Source organism: Lepidothrix coronata, unplaced genomic scaffold, assembly GCF_001604755.1.
Source record: "Lepidothrix coronata isolate B3197 unplaced genomic scaffold, Lepidothrix_coronata-1.0 Scaffold97, whole genome shotgun sequence".
Taxonomy (NCBI): domain Eukaryota; kingdom Metazoa; phylum Chordata; class Aves; order Passeriformes; family Pipridae; genus Lepidothrix; species Lepidothrix coronata.
In genome coordinates, this window is record NW_016690277.1 from 2,624,177 (window position 1) to 2,649,425 (window position 25,249).

The 25,249-nt window shown below is 39.4% G+C and overlaps 1 protein-coding gene across 1 annotated transcript; it reads left to right on the top strand.

Annotated features, from left to right (window-relative positions):
- Positions 1-1,706: 1,706 nt before the first annotated feature.
- Positions 1,707-24,875, top strand: GRK7 (G protein-coupled receptor kinase 7). The gene is made up of 4 exons (XM_017822332.1): positions 1,707-2,445; positions 3,190-3,627; positions 17,459-17,730; positions 21,899-24,875. Exons 1-4 carry the CDS (start codon positions 1,843-1,845, stop codon positions 22,239-22,241), a joined length of 1,656 nt encoding a protein of 551 aa, XP_017677821.1. The 5' UTR covers positions 1,707-1,842; the 3' UTR covers positions 22,242-24,875.
- The last annotated feature ends 374 nt before the right edge of the window (positions 24,876-25,249 follow it).

Sequence of the window (25,249 nt, forward strand, 5' to 3'; positions counted from 1 at the left end):
TACTCTGCTCTTTGAGCTGTGGTGGCATTCTGGCTAAATGTAAAGAAGACCCTGCTGAATTTCAGGACCTGAAATGAAAGCTTTGTTACCTCCTTTCTTTCCTCTCTACCCAGGATATTATAGGAATGTGTTGCTGTAGGCACCCTTTTCAGGAAAGCCACCAGGAGAATTCCCCATTCCTTCCTCTGGCTATTTTGAGCTTTACCCACACTGCACTGTTCAGCCCTTTATGTAACCACCTCCTGGCCCCACTTGCTCTCACCTGGCAGAACTGGCCAGGCTTTCAAATACTCTGCCTCAGAGTACCCCTGTTAACATGCACACACAGCAGTTTGCAATGGATGGCCCCCTCAATCTCACCTGGAAAATACACCTCCAAGGTAATTTGGTTAAGTATGAGTTTTATGTCAAATGGATTCAACAAAGATAGGATTAATGCTTGTAAAAACAAAATACTGCATGGTTGTAGAGTGGCAAAAAGCAGCCAAGAAGGGCTTAGCACTTACTGTAGGGAGTCTGAAAGGTGCCTGTTATTACTCTTGATGTTTAGTTTTTGTGATTCAGCTCTTCTGCTTGCTCTAAGACTGGGAGGAGGGAGGGGCAAAGAAACTTGACCTTGACCTCAAGAGTATACAGCTTGACCCCAGTGCTACTGGAGGAATCATGAAACTTCTTTTCTTGTTCCCATAATACCTTCCTTATATTTAAAGAAAGTTTCAACAGCCAAGTCACCTGACCCCACAGCAGAAGGGGGCTTAGCCTAGTAAGTGCCACACATCATTCTTATTCTTTTGAGGGAAAAAAATACCTCCTGGTAGGCAGCCAGCAAGTAAAGTCAAGTGGAATTTGCCTTCACTTGATTATAATCAGCTTTGTCCCTTTGTTGATGTCACCTCAGCTATATGCAGTTGCCATCTTCTCATCCCGACACTTTCCGTCACAAAGCTCAGCAGAGAAAATAAACTGAGGCCAAAACATAGAAGTGTTTTGGCAAGATTTGGCTGGTCATGTGAAGTGTTTTTCCTTTTTTCTGTGGGTAGGAGATGAAGTCAGAAGTGTATGTTGTTTTGTATGTAGGGATCACTATTTTTGGTTCTTAGCCTGCACGTAATCTGCTCAGACAGAGCAACGCCAGGCATCCGGGCTGGCATGAGCTGTCTGTGGAGCTCATCGCTGATGTTGAGTATAACTTGAGTTTTGGAAGTGTGGATGCTCAAATCCTGTGGTAATTTAAAGCTCAACATCTCATGTTCATCTATGTCAACTTCTGTTTAGGCCTGGCAGATTTGTGATAAAAGCTTTTCATAAAATCAGATCCCAGCATATGTAACTGTGGCTATGCCGGGGTTCTTTGTCGAACGAGGGAGATCCAGGGCTGTCCCGACTGTGGCCAAAGTGCCCCCGAGTTGGAGAGAGCATGTATTGCAGACGGGAATCTCTGCATGTTCCCAGCAGCCAGGGACAGTGCAAGTAGGGGGAATCTCAGTACATTTAAAAATTGTCAGAGCCCATTCTGAAAAACACCAGCTGAACCACGTGCATTTGGTGCTGCTGGGAAGGTTTGCCCAGGATGTCATCCCTCGGCTATACATAGCAAACTCAAAGCTCCTTACAGAGAAACCTCTTACCAGTCACTTTCCACAAATGGTGCATATATCTAAAGGTACTTAGGGAAAATCCTTGAGAGGTATTTAATGCAAAAGCAGTTGGTCTCTCTGGTGTTTTTCAGAAGACCTCAGCACACCACTGGCAGCAGAAGTGCAGGGCAGCTCCAGTACAGCACTTGGACCAGTTACTCATTTTGTGTGAAACCAGGCTCTGCCACCCCAAGAGCTTGCCAAGATGTGTGACATGGGGGGGCTCGACAACCTGATTGCCAACACGGCCTACCTCCAGGCGAGGAAGAGTGGAGAGGCAGACACCAAGGAGATGCAAAAGAGACGTAAGAGCCTTTCACTGCCCAAACTTGACCAATGCAAAGAGCAGAGAGAGTCCATTGTTGCTGATTATGAAAGCATCTGTGAGCAGCAGCCCATTGGCAAGAAATTCTTCAGAGATTTCTTAGAGACAGTGCCAGAATATTTGGTAGCTAGGGACTTCCTGGATGAGGTATCAAACTGGGAGCTGGCAGAGGACAGCATCAAGAACAGTACCATGGAAAATATGGTCACCAATTTTCTTAAGGAAGGCTCCAAAAACTATCTGTCTTTTATGAGCTCTGACTTGGTCAGCAAATGCCAGGCAGCTACTGCAAAAGACTATGAGAATGTCATGCAGCTGGCCAAGGAGGAAACCAAAGTCTTCCTTAAAGACAAGCCCTTCCAGGATTTCCAGACCAGCCCCTTCTATGACAAATTCATCCAATGGAAAGTTTTTGAGAAGCAACCGGTAACTGATAAATACTTCTATGAGTTCCGAGTGCTGGGCAAAGGTGGCTTTGGAGAGGTAAGAGCTGCACTTTTAAGGATGTGAGTCATCCCTTCCCTTTCAAGACCAGCAGGTGGGTTTGCAAAGAGCAGTGGATTAAGACATCGTGTAAAGATTTGTAAAAGTGTCCCTTCAGATTGCCCGTTTTCCAGAAAATGGGCTGGGTTATTTGTACTGTGATAGAGTTAGTGAAGAGCTGCTTTGAAGTTTTTACATTCTGTATCTATGCTAGTAAAAAAACAGGCTTCTTTACAAAAACTTGCATGACTGTCCATATAGTTAAGTATGGACTTAATGCTCCTTGGCACCATTTTAGCCTGTGGTAGCTCACACGGTCCCAGATAATTCCTAGCTGCAGTGTAGGGAATAGCATGATCTGTTCCCAAATTACAGCATGAGTGAGACTACCTTTTTTGAGAGGCAAGAGAGTTAAACTGTACAGATGCAATCTGTATACGCTGCTTATTCTCTTGGTTACAGAATTTTGTTCTTGTCCTTGTTCCTCTTATTTGCTAATACATGTCTGCTAATGGTGTCCTGAAGAACTTTGCATCAGGTCAACCATATACTGGTTGAGAACAGAACAGATTGTACTCTTGGTTTTTCCCTTATTTTCTCTGCTAATACGCTCTTCCATGGAAGTTAGCATCAGCAGCTACTTATAGGCATCAGTGATTCCCCAATTTCTGCCTACTACCACCCTTGATATTCCAGTCCCCGTGTAAAATTCCTTCATTACTTTTCCGTATGCATCTTCTCTAGGTTTGTGCCATCCAGGTGAAAAATACTGGCAAGATGTATGCCTGCAAGAAACTGGATAAAAAAAGGTTGAAAAAGAAAAGTGGAGAGAAGATGGCACTGCTGGAGAAAGAGATCCTGGAGAAGGTCAACAGCCCTTTCATAGTCACACTGGCTTATGCCTATGAGAGCAAAACCCATCTGTGTCTTGTTATGAGCCTCATGAATGGAGGGGATCTGAAGTATCACATCTACAACGTGGGAGAACGGGGTTTGGAAATGAAGAGGATCATTTATTACTCAGCTCAGATCACCTGTGGGATTCTGCATCTCCATTCCATCAACATTGTGTACCGGGATATGAAACCAGAGAATGTCCTCCTGGATGATAATGGGAATTGCAGACTGTCTGATCTTGGATTGGCAGTGCAAGTCAAAGAGGGAAAACCCATCACTCAGAGGGTGAGTACAAATTCGCTGAACATGGGAAGTGGGAAGTGAAGCTGTTCTATTTCTAATGCCTGATAAGTCCAAGACTTAATTCCCTGCAATTTATTCTTTGCTAAAGACCTTACATAGTCATTTCATTCTAAGAGACAGGTTGTAAGAAGATTTGGTTAATTGACTCTCTAACTGCTGCATGTAGTAAAATAACTTATTTTGCACAGAAAGAGCAGAATGAACCTGACCTGTTGTTTCTCTTAAGCTCTCAAACCAATCATTTTAGGGGGGCAGATGCCTTGTGCCTTGAGCAATCCTGCATAGTCAGGGATTTAACCAATTACTTTTTTAATGAGCAGCAGTCAAACATATGACTCCTTGTATTCCACTTTTGCTCCTAGAAGAATACAATTTCTTATGCGTTGCTCTTAAGTGATTGCATTGCAGACGTTTGTGGTGCTGCACAATAAACCATTGCCAGCCTTCCTCCTTCCCAAAAATTAAATCCTGATAAAGTTAGCACATATGACAATTTGCAAATGTACCTGCCTGTCTGCATGTGTAGGAAGAAAAAGATGGATGACCAACTGGATTTTGTTGTGTGAATTAGATTGTGCAGCACTTAGCTGTGCCTGTGGTCAGCCCAAACTCACCTGGATTTGTGATAACGTCAGGAGGTTTACACAAGAAATATGTAGGTAGCTTAACTATGAAAAAAGCCTATTTCTCTCAAGGTATCTGGAGCTTAAAGATATATATAATGAATGTGTCTGAAATACACTAAGAATATGAAGAAACAGAAGCAACATTATAATAACCTGGTCTAACTACCTTATGTGAAACTCCCCAAGTCTTTCACACTAGAAATTCAGTAAGAGAGAGGACCTTCTAGTGGCCTTCTGCATCATGCTTGAAGTACACATTTTTGATGTCAGTAAATACAGTAATTTTGAAGGAAATTTTCTTTTCCTGGCAATTTAGGAAGTTTGTATTATGAGTGGTTTTAGTTCTCACTGAAAGAAAAGATGGAAACTGCTGAATGTATAGATAGTAAATAAATATAAAATGGGAATGCATAGTGTTTTGGATACAAAAATGCAGTTTCTATGAAAGCTAAGGCAGGTTTTTAAGTAGAACTTACGTGAAATGGGAATGTTGTTTTGTTTGTGAAGATGGCATTTTGCTCAGTGAACCCAAAGCTATAAACTTACTGTGCTGTGCAAGTTCCAGATCCATGCAGTTACTATGGTCAGAAAAAATAATGTTGTTGAAGGGCAGAGGAAAAAACCAAAATGAAACAGTGTATTTAGCTATGTGTAACCACTTCTGTGGGTATGAGGGTTGAGTCTCAAAGCAATACTGGTCAAGATGGTTGTTCCTCACCTATGACAGTCATCAAGTTGTTAATGACTCTTCTTCTGTTGTTCACTGTTTTTAGAAGCTCTATTCACCACTGTGTGCTTTTTATTAGGGCAAAAACTGCAATGAATAGTGTAATGATTGTAATGCATTATAGGAATTTCTGTTAAATGCAGTTTTATTAATTCAGAACATTGAAATAAGAAAGAAAAAGAAGGTATTTTTTTCATTTTCTGTATCATAACTATGAGTGAGTAAAATCAATAATAATTCCCAGTGTCATTTTGCATTTCTGTAAATTAGTCATATTTGAATCCTTTGAAAGCTCCTCCAAAAACCATTTTATGAGGGCTAGATATTGTTATTATTTAAACTAATGTCATACACAGGAAGACCAAAGAACAGATTTACACAGTTTACCTTAAGCTTCACCATGTACCTCTGTAATAAAATAAAAATGGTGCTGTTAAAGTAATTTTTGTTCACACTTCTATTGTAACTTAAAATCAGCAGAAAATTTACATCATAGCATGCTTTTTGAGTATGACTACCAAACTGTTATCACTTAAAAAAAAGTTATTTGTATAGGTTTGGGTTTTTTCACCCAAAAGGATATATGGCTCCAAGACAGGTTTATCAAATGAAATCTAATCAGTTCACCATTTTGTGGACACAGTTTTCTAAGGGCATTTTTATAAGCCAAAGCAGAAAATATATTCCTTCCAGGCCAAATCTGTATTGTACTGGTATCTGAGTGAAGTGTCTAACATCATAGATCTGTTTCTAGATTTTGGATGATGGTCTGAACTGACAATTTAGGGCTTACAATTTTCAGTCACTAATTAAGGGATATTACTACTAATCTATAGAATGTAATATATGGATTTATCTGTGTATTCATTTCATTAGAAATTTTGATGAATTCTGAAAGTTTTGTGTACCTCTCATGGGTGTACAAGCTATTAAAGATGAAATTTCTTATAAAAAAATTCCCAACCCCTCATGTATGAATAAAGGCACATCACCCACACATCACCTGGAGGATCCATTAATCCCTTTTCTAAATCTTATTAGGTGATTAGGTTGTCACATGGCACAAGTAATGAGCTAGTTAATGAGTTCCTGTTTTAGACATTTTCTAAGTTTTCAGTGGAGGTGTCTGTGAAACTATAATGTTTATATACTGTTCACTAGCCAAATTTTCTTTATGGGTAGAAAGGTTTTTTGACTTTTAGATGGGTGAGTTCAATGTGGTCTTCTTAAAAAGTAGTGTGTGTTTATGCTGCAGAAAAGGCATTGTGCAACTGGCGATTTAATACTTATGTAATTGAAGTAGCAGCCCTGCTATTCTTTAAGTATTGCCATTACATATACTCCTTTTGAAAAATAGTTGTGTGCTGTGTGCCAATTGCCTGCAACTATTATAAATAAAAATACCCTGCTTTCAGAAACAGCGCTCCTTACAAAGATCTAGAAAGAGTTGGATATCCAGCCTTAGTTTTCTCCCCTTCTTCTCAATTGCTAAAGCATCTGGTAGAAACATCCAACTTCCCATGTGAATGTCACTTTGAACATACATAGGCAGTTGTAAGTAATTGGTACAGTAATAATGACAGAATTTAGAAAACTTTAATTTCACTATGTGTGCTAATTTGTCCTTGTGAAGTGCTAACTGGTTTTGGAATGGAGAAATCACCAAAAAAAAAAAAAAAACCCACACAAATTAAAATAACAACAGTCTTGGAAATAAAAGAAAGTAGAAGGCAATTAAAAACTAATTACAATATATTTTTTCTTCATCAAACATAGATTAGATTGGATCTTCTCATGATACATACATGTACCTGTGCAATCTCCCAAGAAATGTATATATTCACACTTACTCAGGCAGAGCTCTTACTGATATCACTGGAAACAGAAACTCTTTTCCAGTGGTAATCAAATTATTGAGGACTTTAAGAAATATCATGATTTCATCTCATCTGATGTGTGGATCATTCTGTGCAAAAACTAGCTTGTATCTTAAAATTATGACTTTTAAAATGTTGATATTCTCTCTGTCTTACATAATTGAAATAGTCAACAAGGAGAAACTGAGAGCCTGCACAGGTGGCTTTCCATAGACCTAGTGTTTTGTCTGGTTATGTACCTGATTGATTCTTGAACTAGTTTTTTTCATATATGACAGAAACGAGGAGCCTCCATCCCAAGTTTCTCCACTTGAACAGTTTGACCTGTCATCTTTTTCTTGAAGTCTCTACAACTTTTTCTCATACTACTCAAAATTCACTTCTTGTGAGTCAAATGCTCCTGCCCTTATCCAAAAAAGTAATACTTCTTCATTAGACCTTAATTAAACCTGAGAATGGTTGTGAGAAAAGTCAGTGTGTTCTTCTGTTTACTACCCTCATATCCTCTGCATATTGAAATATAGAGGACTTAATTCCATTTTTCCAGAAGTCAGAGTGTATTTGCCGTTTATTTCGGGAAGAACTTTCTGCCCTTACTGGGTTTGGCCTTTGTGCGAAGCAACTGTTGCATGTAAATGGTGAAGGACTTTCGTGCAGATGCGTGTGAGCCACAGAGCTTAAATATTGACATAATAACTGCGAAAAATAACACAAACATATTTTTGTAGTATTTATAAAAGTGCATTCATATCTTCAGAGGTTTCAGGCTTCTTCACAGTTTTCCTGTGCTATGTTTTATATATTTGAAGGACATCATAATATTTTTATAGGAAAAACATGTTTTGGTTAAAATCTTACTCAAAATGTCCTTTTGCCCTCCTGTATGTTTGTTTATCATAAGATTCTATTTCTTAGGAAAACAGAAGGAAATCTATTTAGATGTTCCTGAAACTTGCAGTTTAATTTCAAGGCAGATGAGAAGCAGGAGGAGGGTTTAGACTTGTGAAAGAAAAAATAACTCAGCAAGCTATTCTACAGTTGACCTTTGTTCATTATCACATGGCATTCTTACTGGATAAGATTCTGTAAAAATCTGTTCTTCCTTTGCACTTCAAAAAATGACAGCTCCTTTGTTCAGAATTAGAGGGACTTGCTGCTGTTTTGCAGTTTCAAAACCACCATTCTGCTTATGAATTTTAAGTATGACATGTAAGATTGGTGTTTTTACTAGCAGAACTTTGTTCTTAAAAATTTTGACAGTCACAGTTGTTTTGAACTGCATCACCATGACAGGTGTTTTGTTTTTTTTTTAATCTCTAAACATAGACTTTACAGAATGTAGCCTTATCCACACAAGTCTGTGGGGCCAGCTAGGAGCTGGCACAGGTGCTCACGAAGCCACTTCCCATCATTTACGAGCCATCCTGGCAAACCAGGGAGGTCCCTGGGGGACTCATTTTGGCTGGACATGAGCAAATGTGATACCCATCCACAAGAAGGGCCAGACAGCGGATCTGGGGAACTACAGGCCTGTCAGCCTGACCTCGGTACTGGAGAAGGTCATGGATTGAGAGCTGTCATGCAGCACATACCAGATAACTAAGGGATCAGGCACAGCCAGCACAGGTTTATGAAAGGCAGGTCCTGCTTGACCATCCTGATCTCCTTCTGTGACAGGGTGACCCACTCTGTGGACAGGGGAGAGAGTGTGAATGTGTCTGCCTGGACTGTAGTAAATTCTTTGTCACTGTTTCCCACAGCATTCTCCTGGAGAAACTGGCTGCTCATGGCTTGGATGGGTGCACTGTTCCCTGGGTTAAAAACTGGCTGGGTGGCTGGGCCTAGAGTGGTAGTGGATGGAATTACATCCAGCTGGGGCCAGTCACCAGCAGGGTTCCCCAGAGCTCAGTACTGGGGCCAGCCCTGTTTAATATATCCATCAATGATCTGGATGAGGGGATTGAGTGCACCCTTAGCAAGTTCACAGATGACAGCATGTTGGGTGGGAGTGTGGGTCTGCTGGAGGGGAGGAAGGCTCTGCAGAGGGATCTGGACAGGTTGGATTGATGGGCTGAGGCCAATTGTACAGGGTTCAGTGAGGTGAAGTGCTGGGTCCTGCCCTTGGATCACAACAACCCCCCACAGTGCTACAGGCTGGGGGAGGAATGGCTGGAAAGCTGCCCAGTGGGAAAAGGGAGTTGTTGGTCAACGTCTGGCTGAACATGAGTCAGCGTGTGCCCAGGTGGCCAAGAAGGCCAGTGTTATCCTGGCCTGTATCAGCCATAGTGTGGCAGCAGGACCAGGGCAGCAACTGTCCCCCTGTACTCAGCACTGGTGAGGCCACACTTGAAGTGCTGTGTCCAGTTCTGGGCCCCTCACTGCAAGAAAGACATTGAAGTGCTGGAGCATGTCCAGAGAAGGGCAATGGAGCTGAGGAAGGGTCTGGAGCACAAGTCTGATGAGGAGCAGCTGAGGGAACTGGAGAAAAGGAGGCTTGGGGGGACCTTATTGCTCTCTACAACTCCCTGAAAGGAGATTGTAGCTGGGTGGGGGTTGGTGTCTTCTCCCAGGCAACAAGCAACAGGACAAGAAATGGCCTAAAGTTGTGCCAAGGGAGGTTTAGATTGGATATTAGGCAAAGTTTCTTCTCCAAAAGGATTGCCAAGTGTTGGAAGAGGCTGCCCAGGGAAGCGGTGGAGTCACCATTCCACCACTAAAGGTATTGAAAAGTCGTGTAGATGTGGCACTTAAGGACATGGTTTAGTGGTAGGCTTGGCAGTGCTGGGGTAATGGTTGGGTTCGATGATCTTAGGATCTCTTCCAACATAAATAATTCTATAAATGCCATGATTATGCAAGTAAAGGGAGCAAAAATGATTTTGTGGGACCATTCTGCCTCCTGCAGTTTTGGAGATGGCAGAAAGGATACTATAGTCATCTAAAATTTTGAGAATGCAATATGTCCCATGAAATGCTTTTCCTACACATGGCATGTCACTCATGTGACATTTTTTCTGTCTGGAAAAGACAGTGGAGCCCTTCATGATGTAGCATGCGGTGTCTTTTCATGACTTTTATCATTGTTTTTGATTCAGTTTAATCTCACAATAAATGCTATAGCATTTTCTATAAAAATAGTGTACATTCTGAAATGATTTCTGATAAATCATTTAATGTGCCACTTGTTGACTCACCATCATCAAAGATGTTTTTGTTTCATTGGATAAGAAATGCAGCTTTTGGCTGACAATGTAATTCTTTGAACTTTTGATTTGACAGCTTTGACCAGAAGCAGTACTGCATGAACAGTAAACTGTGAGATGGTGTAGCACTTCCTTCTTACTGGACCACATGTGACATCCCACTTACTGTCATGAATAATTTCAGTTAACAAACATATAATTACTTTTTTTTTTTTTAAGACAAAATCCTAAAATTACAGACACATGGAGGTGAAAACTGTGGGCTTGGTTTAAAATCTGCTAGTGAAAGGTGGCAGGTGGGTGGTTCTCAGCACGGGGTGTAGTTAAGCTGCCGGACTCTTGCAAAAGGTCTTGTAGTGTCTAAGAATTTATCTAGTTCAGGGGGAGAGTGGACAATTGATGGAAAACAACTTTGCTGAGAGAAACCATTTCTGTCTCTGGAAGCCCTTAAACTGCGAGTAGTTGGAGTTTAAGGAAGGTGTTAGAGAAGTCTCAGTGTAACTCAATGTACACACCAGGTTCTTACAGACCTCCCTATACATCCATTCTTTGGCCAGTTCACCATCAGTAAACTGGCTATATGGGCCTCTGGTCTGATGCAGCCAGTACTCATCTTCCTGGATTTACATTTTAGAGAATTGTACCTCCAACATTAGTCATAATCCTGAAAGATAAGGTGGGTGAAATCCCGCGGATTTCAGTGATCAGCAGGAACTGTCCAGGCCTCACTGACATTCTCACTGCTTAACCTACAGCGGCTGTACCCACATTGGAGGGCCCATCTCCTTCCCAGGGCACCTTGTAGTCCCCTGGCACAGAGCACAGAATTTCTCTTGGATGACCCCTTTCTGAGAAAGCAGCCTGCTCGTGCTGCCATGATACAGTGTTTGCATTCATTATGAAGAGCTTCATAAAATATAGACAGAGCTCAGTAGATGAAGACTTTTCTCCCTTATTAACAGTGTTTATGGAATATTCTGTCATCATTAAATAATGAAACCATAAACATCTCTGAAGTATTATTATTCCCACATTATAAATGGGAAATGGTCAGGAGAAATTTAAAAGGAAATTAAAGGGAAAATCATGTTACAGGAAGACTGGAGAACCCTTATAATTCTTGAATTCTAATTGTGTGGTTATGAGTCTGTACCAAGTGTTCTGCTTGTCCAAAATGCTCCATCCCTATAATACCTGATTGCTTCCCTGTCTGTGAATGTGTATTTCTTCTGATGACACTTCCCCACGTTGGAAATGTTAGCAGGTTCTATCTCCAACAGGGATCTGAGGCAAAGATTTACGTGAGATCATGCAGAAGAAATCGGGGAGATACTCAAGAATCCAAAATTAAAATTGGTGTCCAGTTACTGGACTGTCTTTCCTCAAGCCATTTATCCCTTTGACTTCCACAGAGTGTGAATCTGAACTGAAAAACACGCTGTACCTGTGTCTGCTTCTCTTCCCAAGTAGGAGCACAGAGGCAGCCTGTCCCTACTGCAGAGTGGCCTTCCCCTTCGTTTGTGCAACTCCCTTCAAATTTAAAAGAGTAAAAACCAGTGGTGGAGTTTTTACTATACCATTTAGTGACGTTGAACCCATTTTGTTTTCTTTTTTTTCTAATATAACATAAATTTGTTTTGTCCCTTTTGTGCTTTTTCTCTGTGGGCTTTTTTAAAGCAGACAGCTTTCCCTATGAAAATTATGTTCCTATATGAAAACAAAAAAAGTTTGGTCTTCAAACTTGTGTAAGCATGTGGGATTCAGTAGCTACTAAGCTCTATACAGTCTTTCTCATTATCTCTTCCTGGTATTCTGAATGGTTGGTCCTTGTGTTCTTCTGACTCGGTAGCCCATCAGTTTATGATGGACCATCCCAAAGGAATGGCCGTCCCCAAGGAAGGTCCTTCCCTTTGCTAAGCATTAACAATATGGCAAAATCTTTGTTCTGTGAGACTTTCCAGAATACTTTTTGTCCTATTTAGATTTGATTTTTTATCTTCTTTTGAAGGATAGTTGCCTATTAATTTGATCAGCAGGTTTCTTGTGACTGTATGAACATGTGGTGAGAAACTGTGGAGTAACTGCAATTCTGTGTGACATTTAAATTACGCTCCTTCCTCCTCACGGTGGCTCTTGGGAGAAGAATTAAGATGGTAAAGTGAGTGACAGAGGCAGATCAGTTGCTGTTCTCCACATCTAGGGCCTATTAGCTTGTGCGCAGAGAAGAGATTTCTGTGGTCTGTTCCTGCATTCCTGCAGGGTCTGTTAAGGCCATTGCTGAAGGAGTGGAGGAACAGCTGGACAAGAGAACAAAGCAGGCAGTGGCACCCCTTGGAGGAAGGAAGGACCGAGCCCCAGGAAACAGCTGATAGAGCTAAACTCAGCTTGTTTTTTTTCCTCTGTTCAACAGTTCTTGTGCCATGGCAAACAAAAGATAGACATTCTGATTTGCTTTACTGTTTGGTTTATGATATCAATTGAGTTTGTTTTGCAGAGATCTGTGGGAAAAGGTAGAGAGGATCTGAATCCCGTTTCTCCTCATTTGCCTGTTTCTGTGCTGCTGAAAGCTCCAGAGAGTTCTGTTTCTTGCCTGGATCTGCTGGAAGCTGAATCACGGTGGTGTTTGAGGGGCTTTCCTTTCAGGGCCAGCAGTGTGTGAGGGTGTGTGAGTGTGGGCACTCACAGAGTGGGCCTCACTCTGCTCGGAGCTGTGCTGTGCCCAGTACCTGCTGACTGCACTGGGAACTGAGTGCACTTAGTGTTTCACAGGATCACATCTTGTATTACTAAAAGATTATAATTTTATGACCTTTTAAAAATGTATGCAGGATTGCATTTCACAGAAGAAAAATTTGTATACTTTCAGATGAGTCATTTCTACTATGCCCTGTCAAACCACACTGAAAGGAACAATTCCACTTAACAGAACTTCTTCACTAAAGTATCCAAGGGCAATATTTGGTCATTACTTTTTAGAGCATTATTGAAAAACTGTATTTTGTGTTGTTCTCAAGATAGTGAAATAAAGGGAGAAGGAGATTTGTGAACCCTTTTCAAAAGCAAGTCAATTAAAATTTAATTGACTGAAATGTAATGACTATTTTTACATTTCAAACAGCATATGCAAGTAAGGCATCCTGCTCATCATCACAAAAGACAGTATTAAATGGAGAACAAACAAAAACCAGCAAGTGTTATACTGACTATACTTCAAGAAGTTGTGTGCCTCTGCAATGGCATATGATTTCTGCCTTCTGTAAAAAGTTGGGATAATATAACATTCCTTGTCTTCTTTGTGATATTTTTATTTACTGTGTCCCATTAGATGCTTCCAGGTCAGTGAAGGTGTAATACCATGTGTTTGTCTCTGTAAGATCACTTGAGCAGTCAACACATTTGTTCAAATGGTTCCTTGTCTTCCCAGGAATTCTACAGGAAAGAAGAAAATAATGTGCTTGGTCTTAGTCTCAGTCAAAACCCGATGGACGTCCTAGTTGTGTAGAGCTGACAAAGGAATTGAGTTTTAACAGGAATTATTTTTCCTGTTTCCATTAAAAGAGTGAAATTTATCCATGTAAAATAAGATCTAGTATGAAAAAGTGGGTTTCAGTTAATATACATCTTCTGAATTTACTTATATATTACATTGAATTAAAACATCTGTAGAATCATACAAACCTAGTGATTTTTTGTGTGATAGACATACCAGTATCCCATACTCAGAGATATCCATTCTGAGGCATGGTCAGATAATTCTAACTAAATTAAATATTCAATACCAGCCCATGGGAAAGAGACCCCTTCTCAAAAATAATGCATTTATCTTTTCTGGTAGCTTTTAATTCCTTTGCTTTCTGTATTTTTTTTCCTTTTTGCATTTGAAAATATATATATATATATATATATATATATATATATATATATATATACTTATTTATTCCTCGGCCTGCTGAGAGTAATTTAACTCATTACTTTAATTCACTTCTGCTCTGGGAATCGGTGGATAAGTTTTCTACCTAATACATTATTTTTTGCTGCTCAAATCTCACTGCTAGTGAGGAGTACAGTTTAAAAACTCCCTTCACAAAGCTGTTTCACCTCCTTACATGAACCTCTCCTGAATCATTGAGGCTGCCTTTCCTGTTGCCATAGGATCTCTTTTCCTTGAAAGATGATCTGATCTTGGACACCTTGTTCTCCATAATGATTAGTGTAGGGATGTTAGGTTTTAGCTTTCCTCTAATGCTATCTACTCTCCAAAGATTAAAGGAGAATTAAATCTTCATTTGAAAGATGGATGTTTTTCCAGTTCCGGAGGCTGAATATTTCCTTTTTCTGTCTTCCCTAATACAGGAAATGCTTATGGCTTCAGCATCGTTCTTCCCAAATGATTTTGCCAAAGCTACACATATGTAGAAATAGGTGAAAAAGACTAAAATTTATGCTTTTCTCTTTCTTTCTTCAACTACCTGTTTTGATAAAGATAGCAGAGATTTCTATATTTCTTCCCCCTCCTTGTTTTGTATTTCTTCCCTCTTAAGCATCACTGCTGACTACTTGTGAAATGTCTTTGTTTCTGCTATAAAATTGTAGTGTTTTAGTGGGTTTTGAGTCTCAGAGGTTATGAGATTAGGTTTAGATTCCTGCTTCTCAGCCTGTTCCTTCATTGTGAATAGTAGGAAAGCTTCAGGATTGGGAGAGATTTGTTTTCAGATTCAAGTTTGGATAAAATTCCATGAGAAAACCAGCTCTCATGAAATTCTGAATTGAAATGGTTTGGCATATCAGAGGAACAATATGTTTCTAGTCTTCCTCAGATTGAGTTGGATCAACTCAATATGAGCTCAAAAGATCTCAGTGCTACTACTTTAAAATTTGGAAGTTTAGTTCTTGTTCATAGTTCAGCTCATCCACAGCCCATCACTTCAGTCTGAAGGGAGGCTGTTGTTGGTCCATCTCTATTGTCCATTAAACTGTGGTCGTGAGTCTTTTTGGTCTGTGATAACAGCCATGCTTTCTCTATCCTTGGGAAACACAAGCACCATGTCAAAGCACAGGGTTCTTCTGGATGGTGTGTCCTACTGGAGGATGTGTGGAAAATGCACATGGAAGAGACTGAGGTTACTCAGTTTCTTCTGAAAAAACAACTATGGAAGAAGGAACGCAAGTGGAAGAAAGAGAGGCAATCTGGAAGGAGCTGCCTAGAGACACATTTGTGACAGATTTCTGACTTTTCCATGTCAGACGTATCCAGGTCCTGTATGATGATGCTAACTTGCACAAAGTAATGTCTTATTAGAAAGACCACGCTGTGCTGTCAGGGCACATTTTGATGATAATATGACTCATCAATTCTTCAAGGCATTAGTGCCCCAGCTTCACCTCAGTAAAAACAAGAATGTTTATTGCTTCCCAGAAGGAGGAAAAAAAAAAAAAGAAAAAATATTTCAGAAGCCTCTTTAGAGCTGTGTTCATCAATCCACAATGAGCTCTGTGTGCATCCTTCTGTACCAAAACTTCTCTACTGCTTTCAGCCTCTTCTCTCCCTTCTAGGTTCTTCTGGTGCCAGAGGTATCTGGGTTCTGTGCTCTGTGTTTGAGCTCTTTTCTGAATAGAGCAGTAATCATACCTAAAAATGTAATGCTGTCAGGGTATCTCTCAATATTAACTTTTACTTAGAGAAATTCAATGTAAGCAGTACAAATTGCCTGGGGGATGATGTCAGCTGCTGCAGTGCCTCTGCTTCTGTGGCTTTAGTGAGGGCACCAGTTTTCTTTTACCCTTTTCTTTGCTTTCAACCTAGCTAATATTTTTGTTTTTCTCATCTCATTTCCGTTTTTCAACGAAATGGAGGATTTTGCTCTATATCCCTAAAAGTAAAAAAAATACAAAGAGGGAAAACAAACTGGATTTAGTTTTCTGTCCATTAAGCTTATGTTTTAATTGATGCTAACATGTTCTCTGCTGCACATGTTGTTTACAGTAGAGTATATGTCATAATGTGTACTGACACAAGCTAAAGTTTATAGGGAGATGTGACTTGGAAATATTGTGCCTATATTTGCACAAAATGGAGGAGTTACCCCAACCCCATAAAATAAAATGTATCTGTTGAGCTGTGCTTTTTTAAAATACCATTTGCTCAAATGAGCTCTAGTTTAAGTTACCTTTTTCTGACTGTTTTACTTTGGAGTAAATCTCTGTCACTACTTGTATTCTGGTAGCAGTAATAATGACAGTTGAATAACCTTTAGTGGGATTTTGCACACACACAGTTTTTATTTTAAATTGTAATACTAGTAATACATCAGTCCCAGTATTTAAAACAGATATGAGAGGTTCAGGCAACTTCTGACATAGCTGTCAGTGTTGGCCGAGTCTGGTAAATGCAAAAGGTACGGCCTCAGAAGCAGCAGTAAATGTTGGGTCAGCTGAGGGAACGCTGTACGATGGCAGCCTCACGTCCTCGGTGCAGCAGAAAGCACATGGAGAGCCTGATCCCCTCACCTCCCTCCCAGGTGAATCAGCTCTCCAGGGAGACAGGCAGCAGGAGCTATTTTGGACACTGCAGCCTGTCCCCCAAGGGGAATGTGCCAGGCCTGGTCTGGGAAGGAAGCAGGCAGATTCCCCTCCCAGAGAGTGGTCCCTTCTCTGGGAGAAGGGGCTGTTAGTGCTGCACAGTCTTTATTCAGACAGCTGGTTCTAGTCAGGAAGTACAAACTCATCTTTCACCCAAATGAGTGTCATTTATGAATTATAATATATAGGTTTACTTTCTTACAATGGTTTTAGGAGTTTTTCTTGGCCCTTGATGGTAGAACTTCCATCCAGACACCAAGAGGGAGGCGAGTGAGAACTTCCTCATGCAGCTCAGCTACCGCCTCGATGAGAGTTTTCTCACTGGCAGCAGACCCCTGTGTTGGACCAGTTATAACCACTGAACGGGGTGGGAATCAGTGATTCTTTTGCCTGATTTTTGTCTTTTTTTAAAATCTTTTCAAATTGATTGCTATTTGTGTTTGCAGGACGAAGCTAACAACACTGTCTTCAACAGAAAAAAAATAATATGGAAGAGGAAAGCAAGATAGACATGAATTTAAAAATAAACCACTTTGAGGTGGAAATTGCACAGACATTTCACTTTTGAAAAGCATATTTTCCCATATGCCAAGATGTTTAAAGACAGATATAGTCCATATGCTAAAACAGTTATACCTTACCGTTTCCAGATAAAAAGAAGTCAATTATGCAGAGTTTCTAGATACAAAAATCTATCAGTAGTATTACTAATATTTTGGAAGAATTATAGACTAGTCTGTTTAACTGTATGCATTTAATTACTGACATTGTATAGTAAATCTGTCTGTCTGTTTGCAATAGGCTGGGACAAATGGTTATATGGCTCCGGAAATCCTGAAGGAAGAAGACTACAGCTATCCTGTGGACTGGTTTGCTATGGGCTGCTCTATTTATGAGATGGTTGCTGGACGAACACCATTCAAGGATTTCAAAGAAAAGGTCAATAAGGATGAGGTTAGAAGAAGAACTCTGGAAGATGAGGTGAAATTTGAACATGCCAGCTTTACAGAGGAAGCGAAAGATATTTGCCGACTGTTTTTGGCTAAGAAAAAAGAGGACCGTTTAGGAAGCAGGTATGCCTTCTCAGACTCAGTAAAATGCAGATTAAAGCTGCAAACAGCATCATTATTTTACATATTACACAAAATGGGTTACATCTTCACTTTCTACAGAGTACTGAATTTTCCCTTTCATTTCTAGGAAGAGAGAGGTGGAAAGTTTTGAAGATAATATGGAAATAAGGAATGTTGTTGCAATAGTTTGGTTATCTATCCTCACTTCAGACAACTCTTAGGAGTTCCCTTCTGTTATTTTCTGTGTTAGACTCTGTATAGTTTTGGGGAGAAGGGGGCAACCCATTTTTGTTGCACATTCTTTCCTAAAGGTAAAAGCTATTCAAGTAGAAACCTGCATCTATGCTAGTGCAGACTGAGTACACAATCTTAGGCTGTATCACTTACCGGAATGATGTGGGCAGAAATCCAAATCTGCAATGTGGATTCTCTTCCCTGCAGATATCTAACTTGCAAGGCTGCGTCATTGGCTTCTTGCTGAACAGACTTTAACCCCTCTGCTTTGCTCAACTGCTTTAAAAAAATCTTAGACAGATTCTGGTCTTCCTGACACATCCCGGGGAGAAAAAGGAGGAAAAAAATATTTGGCACAAATGCCTATAAAGCAAAACATTTCTGGGGACTTCACAGGTGGCTTTGGGTTGATGAAGACTGATAGATGTGTCCCTGACTTAGAAATTTCAAGGAACTATTTAATAAGAAGAAAACTGAAAAGCTAAACATTGTAATGTGTAACTTGTCTATCTCTGCTGCCTTTGAGGTGTGTTGGTGTGTATATATATATTTAAATAATTTAGTGCATTTCCAATGAGACAGATTGTGGACAAAATAAAAAATATAATAAAAATGTAAAAAATTAATAGGAAACTGATAGTACCTATCTTTAGAGTACTCTACATTTGAATCATCTATGAATACAAATATATTTATCAGGTGCTTTTCCAGTCTAATGGTGGAATAGACAAAGGATCTTACTGAAAATGCGTAGACTTCTAAATTTATATTTCATAACAACGTGGAACAGTTTTTAAAAATGCTAGGCAAACATTTATCTGAAAGAATTTAATAAAAGGTAATATATCATTAATACACATATCTTTAATATTCTAGTGCTACATGAAGACAGCTGCTCTTTGTGCCTAATGAATTTTCCCAACAACTACGCCAGGCAGCAGAAAAAAGTTATTTTCAACAGCTCATAGAGTATGTTTAATACAAAATCTATATGATTTGAGGATGTTTTAAAAGCTTATTTTAAAAGTAAATTTAACACAAAAACATGTAGAGCGTTCTAACTTACAAGTCAGCATACTTGCAGACATTTGGACTTACAGCATTTTGTGAAGTAAACAAATTTCAGAGTAGGAGAAAATGAATTGAGAGATTCTGAATGACTTGGTCAAGTTCATTCAGCAAGTCTGAAGCAAAACCAGCAACAAATGATTCACTTCCTGTAACCACATCCCCTGTGCCAAGAGGGTCATTTACCATCATTCTCTCTGCTTTTTGTTCCATTCCTTCTCAGCAATGGGAGAAATGTACACAGAAAGGTAACTGCACATATTATTTTTAATTTTCTGCTGTTTAAGATATCCTTATTCTTAGTGCCATAATTAGAGAAGGAAAGCAATAGGATGTATTCCCTTCCTGGGCATGATAGAGAATAAAAGCTTGCATGTACCTCTTAAACAGGGCAATACTATTCAGGACAGCTCATCCTTTTGTAGAGATTAGTACTGTAAATCTACTAAGGACAACAAGAGCTTGGGTTATCTACAGAAGTGCCTGTTGCATAAGTTAAAGCTGCTCAAAGACAGCTTTACTTTGTACACCTGACCTTTTAAAACACTCTTTTATTGAAGGTTCAATTTCACCAGCTAAGGAAAGATGTAACCCCTTTTCTCCACTCAAGCTTTTTGGGATTGACATCTCAAATCCCAAACCTGTAAAGTGACTTTTAAATTTTTTTTTAATGGAAGAATGCAAATTATCCAACTTCGTATGAGTTCATTTGCTCTTCCTGTTAAAGTTACGTAAAAAGACAGTTCACAGAGGAAGAGCTTAAGTTCACCTCCAGCTACGTGGAAGATGCCTCAGTTCCAGTAGATGGCATTCATGTAGCTTTACATTTTTTAACTTTTTATTGTTTCAGGAGGAGAAACACTGCAGCAATCCATTTTGGAGCCTCCACCAGCTTCTAGCGCTTTTTGGTTTCTGTTACAGAAAGGAAAAGTGAAATAAAGGGGAATTTCTGTGAGTGCATCTGCCCAGTAGAATGTCAGTACTACTGGCCCATGAGTGTCCCAGGACATTAGTTAATTGGAACAGCAGCTCTAATGCACTTCAGGCTACCAGTGAAAGTACATATAAGGCATGTCAGGCTGCTCAGGTACTTGGTATCACTAGCTGGGTAAGTTAGGAGATGATTTTGCAAGACTATGTATGTGCAGAGGTCATGATCCCTGTTGGCTTAATCTGTATAATTGCGTTCATATGCCTCTTTTGGGTAGAAAATATCATTTTTTCATTGCCCAGCGTGCCTGGATGGCAGCTTCTCTCATTCTTCAGGCTGTGATTTAGCATTCTAGTCATGGTGGTGTACAGTAGAGAGTGGCTGGTGGTGGCTTGCTCAGAGGAACTGGGCACCAGAGGTGCAAAGTGACAGTGGCAGGGGGGCTGAAAAGGGCAGCTGGTGATTTCATCCTGGCCATGCCTGGGTAGCACCAGGGCAGGCTGGAAGCATGGCAGGACAGCATGGGAGGAACAGGCAGTAGCAGCAAGCTGGAGAAGCTGTTCTGCATGCATAGTACTGAGACCTTAAAAAATGAAGATTTTTCCATAGTGACACAAATGTTCTATATGGTGCTTCTGCACACTTGCAAAGATAAAAAGACTTGCTGAATGTTTGCATTACCTTTTGTTCGTAGAACATTGTCTAGAAATACATGAGTGCTTGCACTTTGCCCAGCATGATTCTGTAAGGAAGAGGGAAAAGCAAAAGCAATGTGTTAGGACCTAACACATTTTCTGAGGCCGAAACCCAGACAAATTTGGTTTTCCTATATTACTGTTTTCCAGAGTGGTGCATTCATAAATACATTTAAAAAAAGAATGCATAGGTGGAAAATACAGTGCTCCTGTCTGCTCCTCTTTTCTCTAGAATTTAAAACTCAGGCTTTGCATACCTTGACACTAGAGGCACAGTTCAACAGCTGTGGTCTTTGGTCATACTTTAGTGAGCACACATTTGAGTCTCAGATGATTCTTAACATTACCATATCCTACTGGTGTCTCTGTGAGTCTACAGTGAAAAAATTCAGTGTTTCTTTTACAGCTAAAGTTCTCCCTGAGGTCTGCAGGTGTTTTTCGTAAGATGTATTTAACTTATGCATTTACAATTATTTAGTCCTCTCTTGGTTTTATAATTAGGTATTAACAATATTAATAAAGGATTGTTTTTGTGACAGTGGCACACATACTTTTGTTAATGTTGTAATCTGTGAATCTCTTGCCTAAAAAAATCTTTGTTCATTTGTAGGAGTATTTATTTTGCATGAACAGAGTCACTAAAAGCAGGAGTGTTTGAGTGACATAACAGTTTTATGATGTAAATGTGTAGCTGCTTTGAATTAAGATAAAACCAGAAATGTCATTTGTCACCAGTTTCCTATTGTTGCTCAGAGTCAGTCTCCAGATATATTAACCCAAGGTACCTCAACCTAGAGTTTAATATATATTCTTACCCTAGATTATAGGATAGATATTCTTATCCTGGTTAATACAGAGGCAGTTGTTGAACTGCCATTTTTGGACAGTAAATCCCAGAGTCCCCCTCCCATCCTGCTCTCTGTTCAGTTCTGGTGGGAATGTATCTTTGGATAGGGGTATCTGAGGTGCAGCACTGCAGCTCCTGCGTGGCACCTTGCCCAGACTGATTTACCCTGAGAGGTGGAGCAGTGAGTAATGGGATCAGAGTGTTTTCTGCTTCTCAGCGCTGCTCGTATTGTGCAATGCAATGTTCTTTGGTTAGGAAAAAAGGAATTGTGTTGCATTATATATATATCTATCTCCTTATTTTAAAGTACCCTCATGTATAAAACACAGACACACCTGTACCTCTCTGAGAACAAAACATCCCACTGATTAACAAACTTTTGCTTTATTGCAGGAATGCGGACGATGACCCAAGAAAACATAATTTCTTCAAAACGATAAATTTCCACAGGCTAGAGGCAAACCTTATTGACCCTCCATTTGTGCCAGATCCATCAGTTGTCTATGCCAAAGATATTGGAGACATTGCTGACTTCTCTGAAGTACGAGGAATTGAGTTTGATGACAAAGATAAGAAGTTCTTCAAAAGGTTTGCGACAGGTGCTGTCCCTATACCCTGGCAGGAGGAGATCATTGAAACGGGACTGTTTGACGAACTGAATGATCCCAACAGAGTCGAGTCCGGAGGCTACGCCAACGGAGGCGAAGCTAAGTCAGGAGTTTGTTTGTTGTTGTAAAAATCGTATCGTTATCAAAGAGTAGAAACCACCTCCGAACTTTCCGTGTTCTGACGCTGTGTCAGAAACTCAGTGCACCTGTTTGAGAAGAACCAACCAGTGCAATGTGACATTGGCAGGCTATGTAGGACGACCAGCAGTATAGACTGTATTATTTGCCTTTGTTCTAACAAAGGAGATAATATTTTTGTGTTATTGGAGATGTATCAAATGAAGAACCGTATTTCTCCAAGAAACTTAGAATAGAAATTCTGGAATACAAAAAAGCAGTGATAGAGTGAAGAGGCAACAGCTTTTGAAAATGCCTGATTACCGTTTTGAATACAATGATTTGTTGGTTTTCTTTCTTTTTTCTTGCTATTTCTACTAACATTTCCTTGTTCTGCAGTTTTCAGGAAGGATTTTTTAATTTTCGAGTAATATTCTCAGTTAGACAGTGGAGCTCACGTACCATGTCAAACTTGGAATCTTATTGGTTAGCCAGTCTGTCTGTTGTTTTCTTAAGTTCTGTTAGTTTTTGGATGGTTTGATTGTAATATGTTCAAGTTGTCATAAAATATAAAGAAAGCTCTACATATCATTAGAAAATAAGAACGACACGATCAGACTATTTTCAAAGTTGATTTTAATGAAGTGAAGATAAGATTGCACCAAATCTAATGGAATAAAGCATTTATTTATTATTATTAAGTGTATTCTTTTAAGTGATAATACCATACACAAAGAAAACATTTACACATTCTCTTTGACAATTTTATACTTTTATCAGGTTTCCTGCTAATTTTTCTGTATTTTGGTGATAAATTAAGCTACAGATAGACCAAAGCAATATGTTATTGGCTTTTTACAAGACATTTATTTCAGAGCAATATAGGTTTTAATTCAGTAGTTGCAAAATGCATTATACTGTTAAGTGCTGTAATGGTGGAAAGGTTATGTATGCAAGTTGAAACTATCTTCAAATGTTTATTGATTCTCATGCAAATTTTGATGTGTTTTTGTTTTTCAATTTTATGACAACCTAAATTGAATTAATTGGAAACATTTCTGTGAATACTTGCTACTGGTGAAGTGTATTACTCATGAGAGGCCTCCTGCTGATTTTCTGTGGTAAGAAAATAGGCAGTAGTTGTTTGCACAACTTCTAAAACTGATCCTGCATGCTGGTTATGTCATCCATCCAGCCACAATTTCCATTGACTAAAGTGGAAGTTGAACCTGCTTCATTCCTTGGAGTCCTGGAGGTTGCTGATGCCCCGTTTTCTGTTTTTCATATGGCAAACCCCCAACTGAACTCAAAGACCTCCATTACAGAGACATTGGGATTGAACCCACACATCTGTTTTAGAAGAGGAAAACCAGTATATACGATGTCTTCTATAGTCAGGTCTGTCATGTGCATAGCTTTAGTATTTATTTATAATCTAATAACTCATCCCAAACATTGCAATAAACAAAAACTCCTTAGTTTTAAATACTTTAAGTGATTTAGTCACAGCTAAGAAATACATTGGTAATACAATGTGTTGTTCTAAGCAAAGAAAATAATTGTTCTTTTTTTCCTTTCAAATTTGCTTTTCCAGTGCTTTATATACTTAATGTTCAAATGAAAATCGTGAAGAACAGTGCTACTTAGGATTAGTGGATAATTCTGTTCATTAATTATGAGCATATAATTGTCTGCCTTTTGAGCAGAGACTTTCTGTCAAAGAGTTTAAAACAATGTAAGCTGAATTCTGACTTGATCTTTTAATTGAGAAGGGTGATCCTGAAAGATTGTGAAAAGCAGAGGAAGTTGGAAGGAGTGTGATGTGGTTCTGGCATGGATTTAGGAGAGCACTTCCACTGCTGACATCCACTGATTTTATTTCTTATTGCTCCCATCTGCAGAAAACTCTCACAGAGTGGTATTAGGCTAATATATTTAAGAAATCAAGACAGAAAACTTCATCATATATACGTTTTTTAAAAAACAAAGCAAAACACAAAACCACACAGAAACTACAACCACCCCCACCACATTATTACAGCTAGGAGAGACCTGTTAGTCCTAGTGGCATCAAACTTTTGTCCTGAACTGATACACCTCAAATCCATAGAAATGCTGTTTCACAAATCCTCCAGAACCAGAAAGCAATACTCTGTAAGGTTTCCATTGCATAACTAATTTTTCATTATATACATGGTCCCCTTTGGAAAGAGGTTATATATAGACAGAACCAGAACTTAATGTCTTGTTTGAGTCACATATCCCCTGTGATACCAGGTGTTGCAAGTCTGGGTTTTTCAAAATGTATTGCAATACCGAGATGTGTGAATTCAGGATGCTATGGGCACATAATGTTAGGTTATTTAGCTTTAGAAATGTTATGGTGTCACTAAATCCCAGGATGTGTATCACTGAGATACCATAATGTTAAGTGTCTCATAAATCATTCAAAGTAGCACATCAGAAGTCTGGTAATGCACAGTTTGGCACAGTGTGTGACAGAGAAGAATGTGTTAGTTTGAAATACTCATTTTAATGTTTTTAAAATTCTCCTTCACAGCATGAACAACTTCTCTTTGCACTATGGAGAGAGGGGCAGGGCAAAGATTATTTCTGTATTCCTGTTAGAATTTTCAGTGGGTCTTTAAAAATTAACTTCATGTTTTTTTTAAGGAATTTGTGAAATGCTTGGTTCTTTTGTTCTTCCTGCCACTGTAGAGTTCCTTGATAAACTTTCAGGAGCAAAGTTACTTAACAACCTGCCTCACCTTAACAAAACAAAGCCAGCAATCCCAAAAGATTTACATGTTCAATGAACTGTCTTACTGCAACCAAGGATGCTACTCACGTGAGTAAACTTGAATGTATGTGCAAGTGTTGCAAGATCAGGGCCCAAGACAAAAGTATTGATCGAGACATTGGATGTTTATGGTAGAAAAAGAGGGATGAATTTGTGGGAGGAAAATAACCTTGTGGTTGTGAGTTGAGTTCTTGTGGCAAAAGAAAATTACGTAATTTG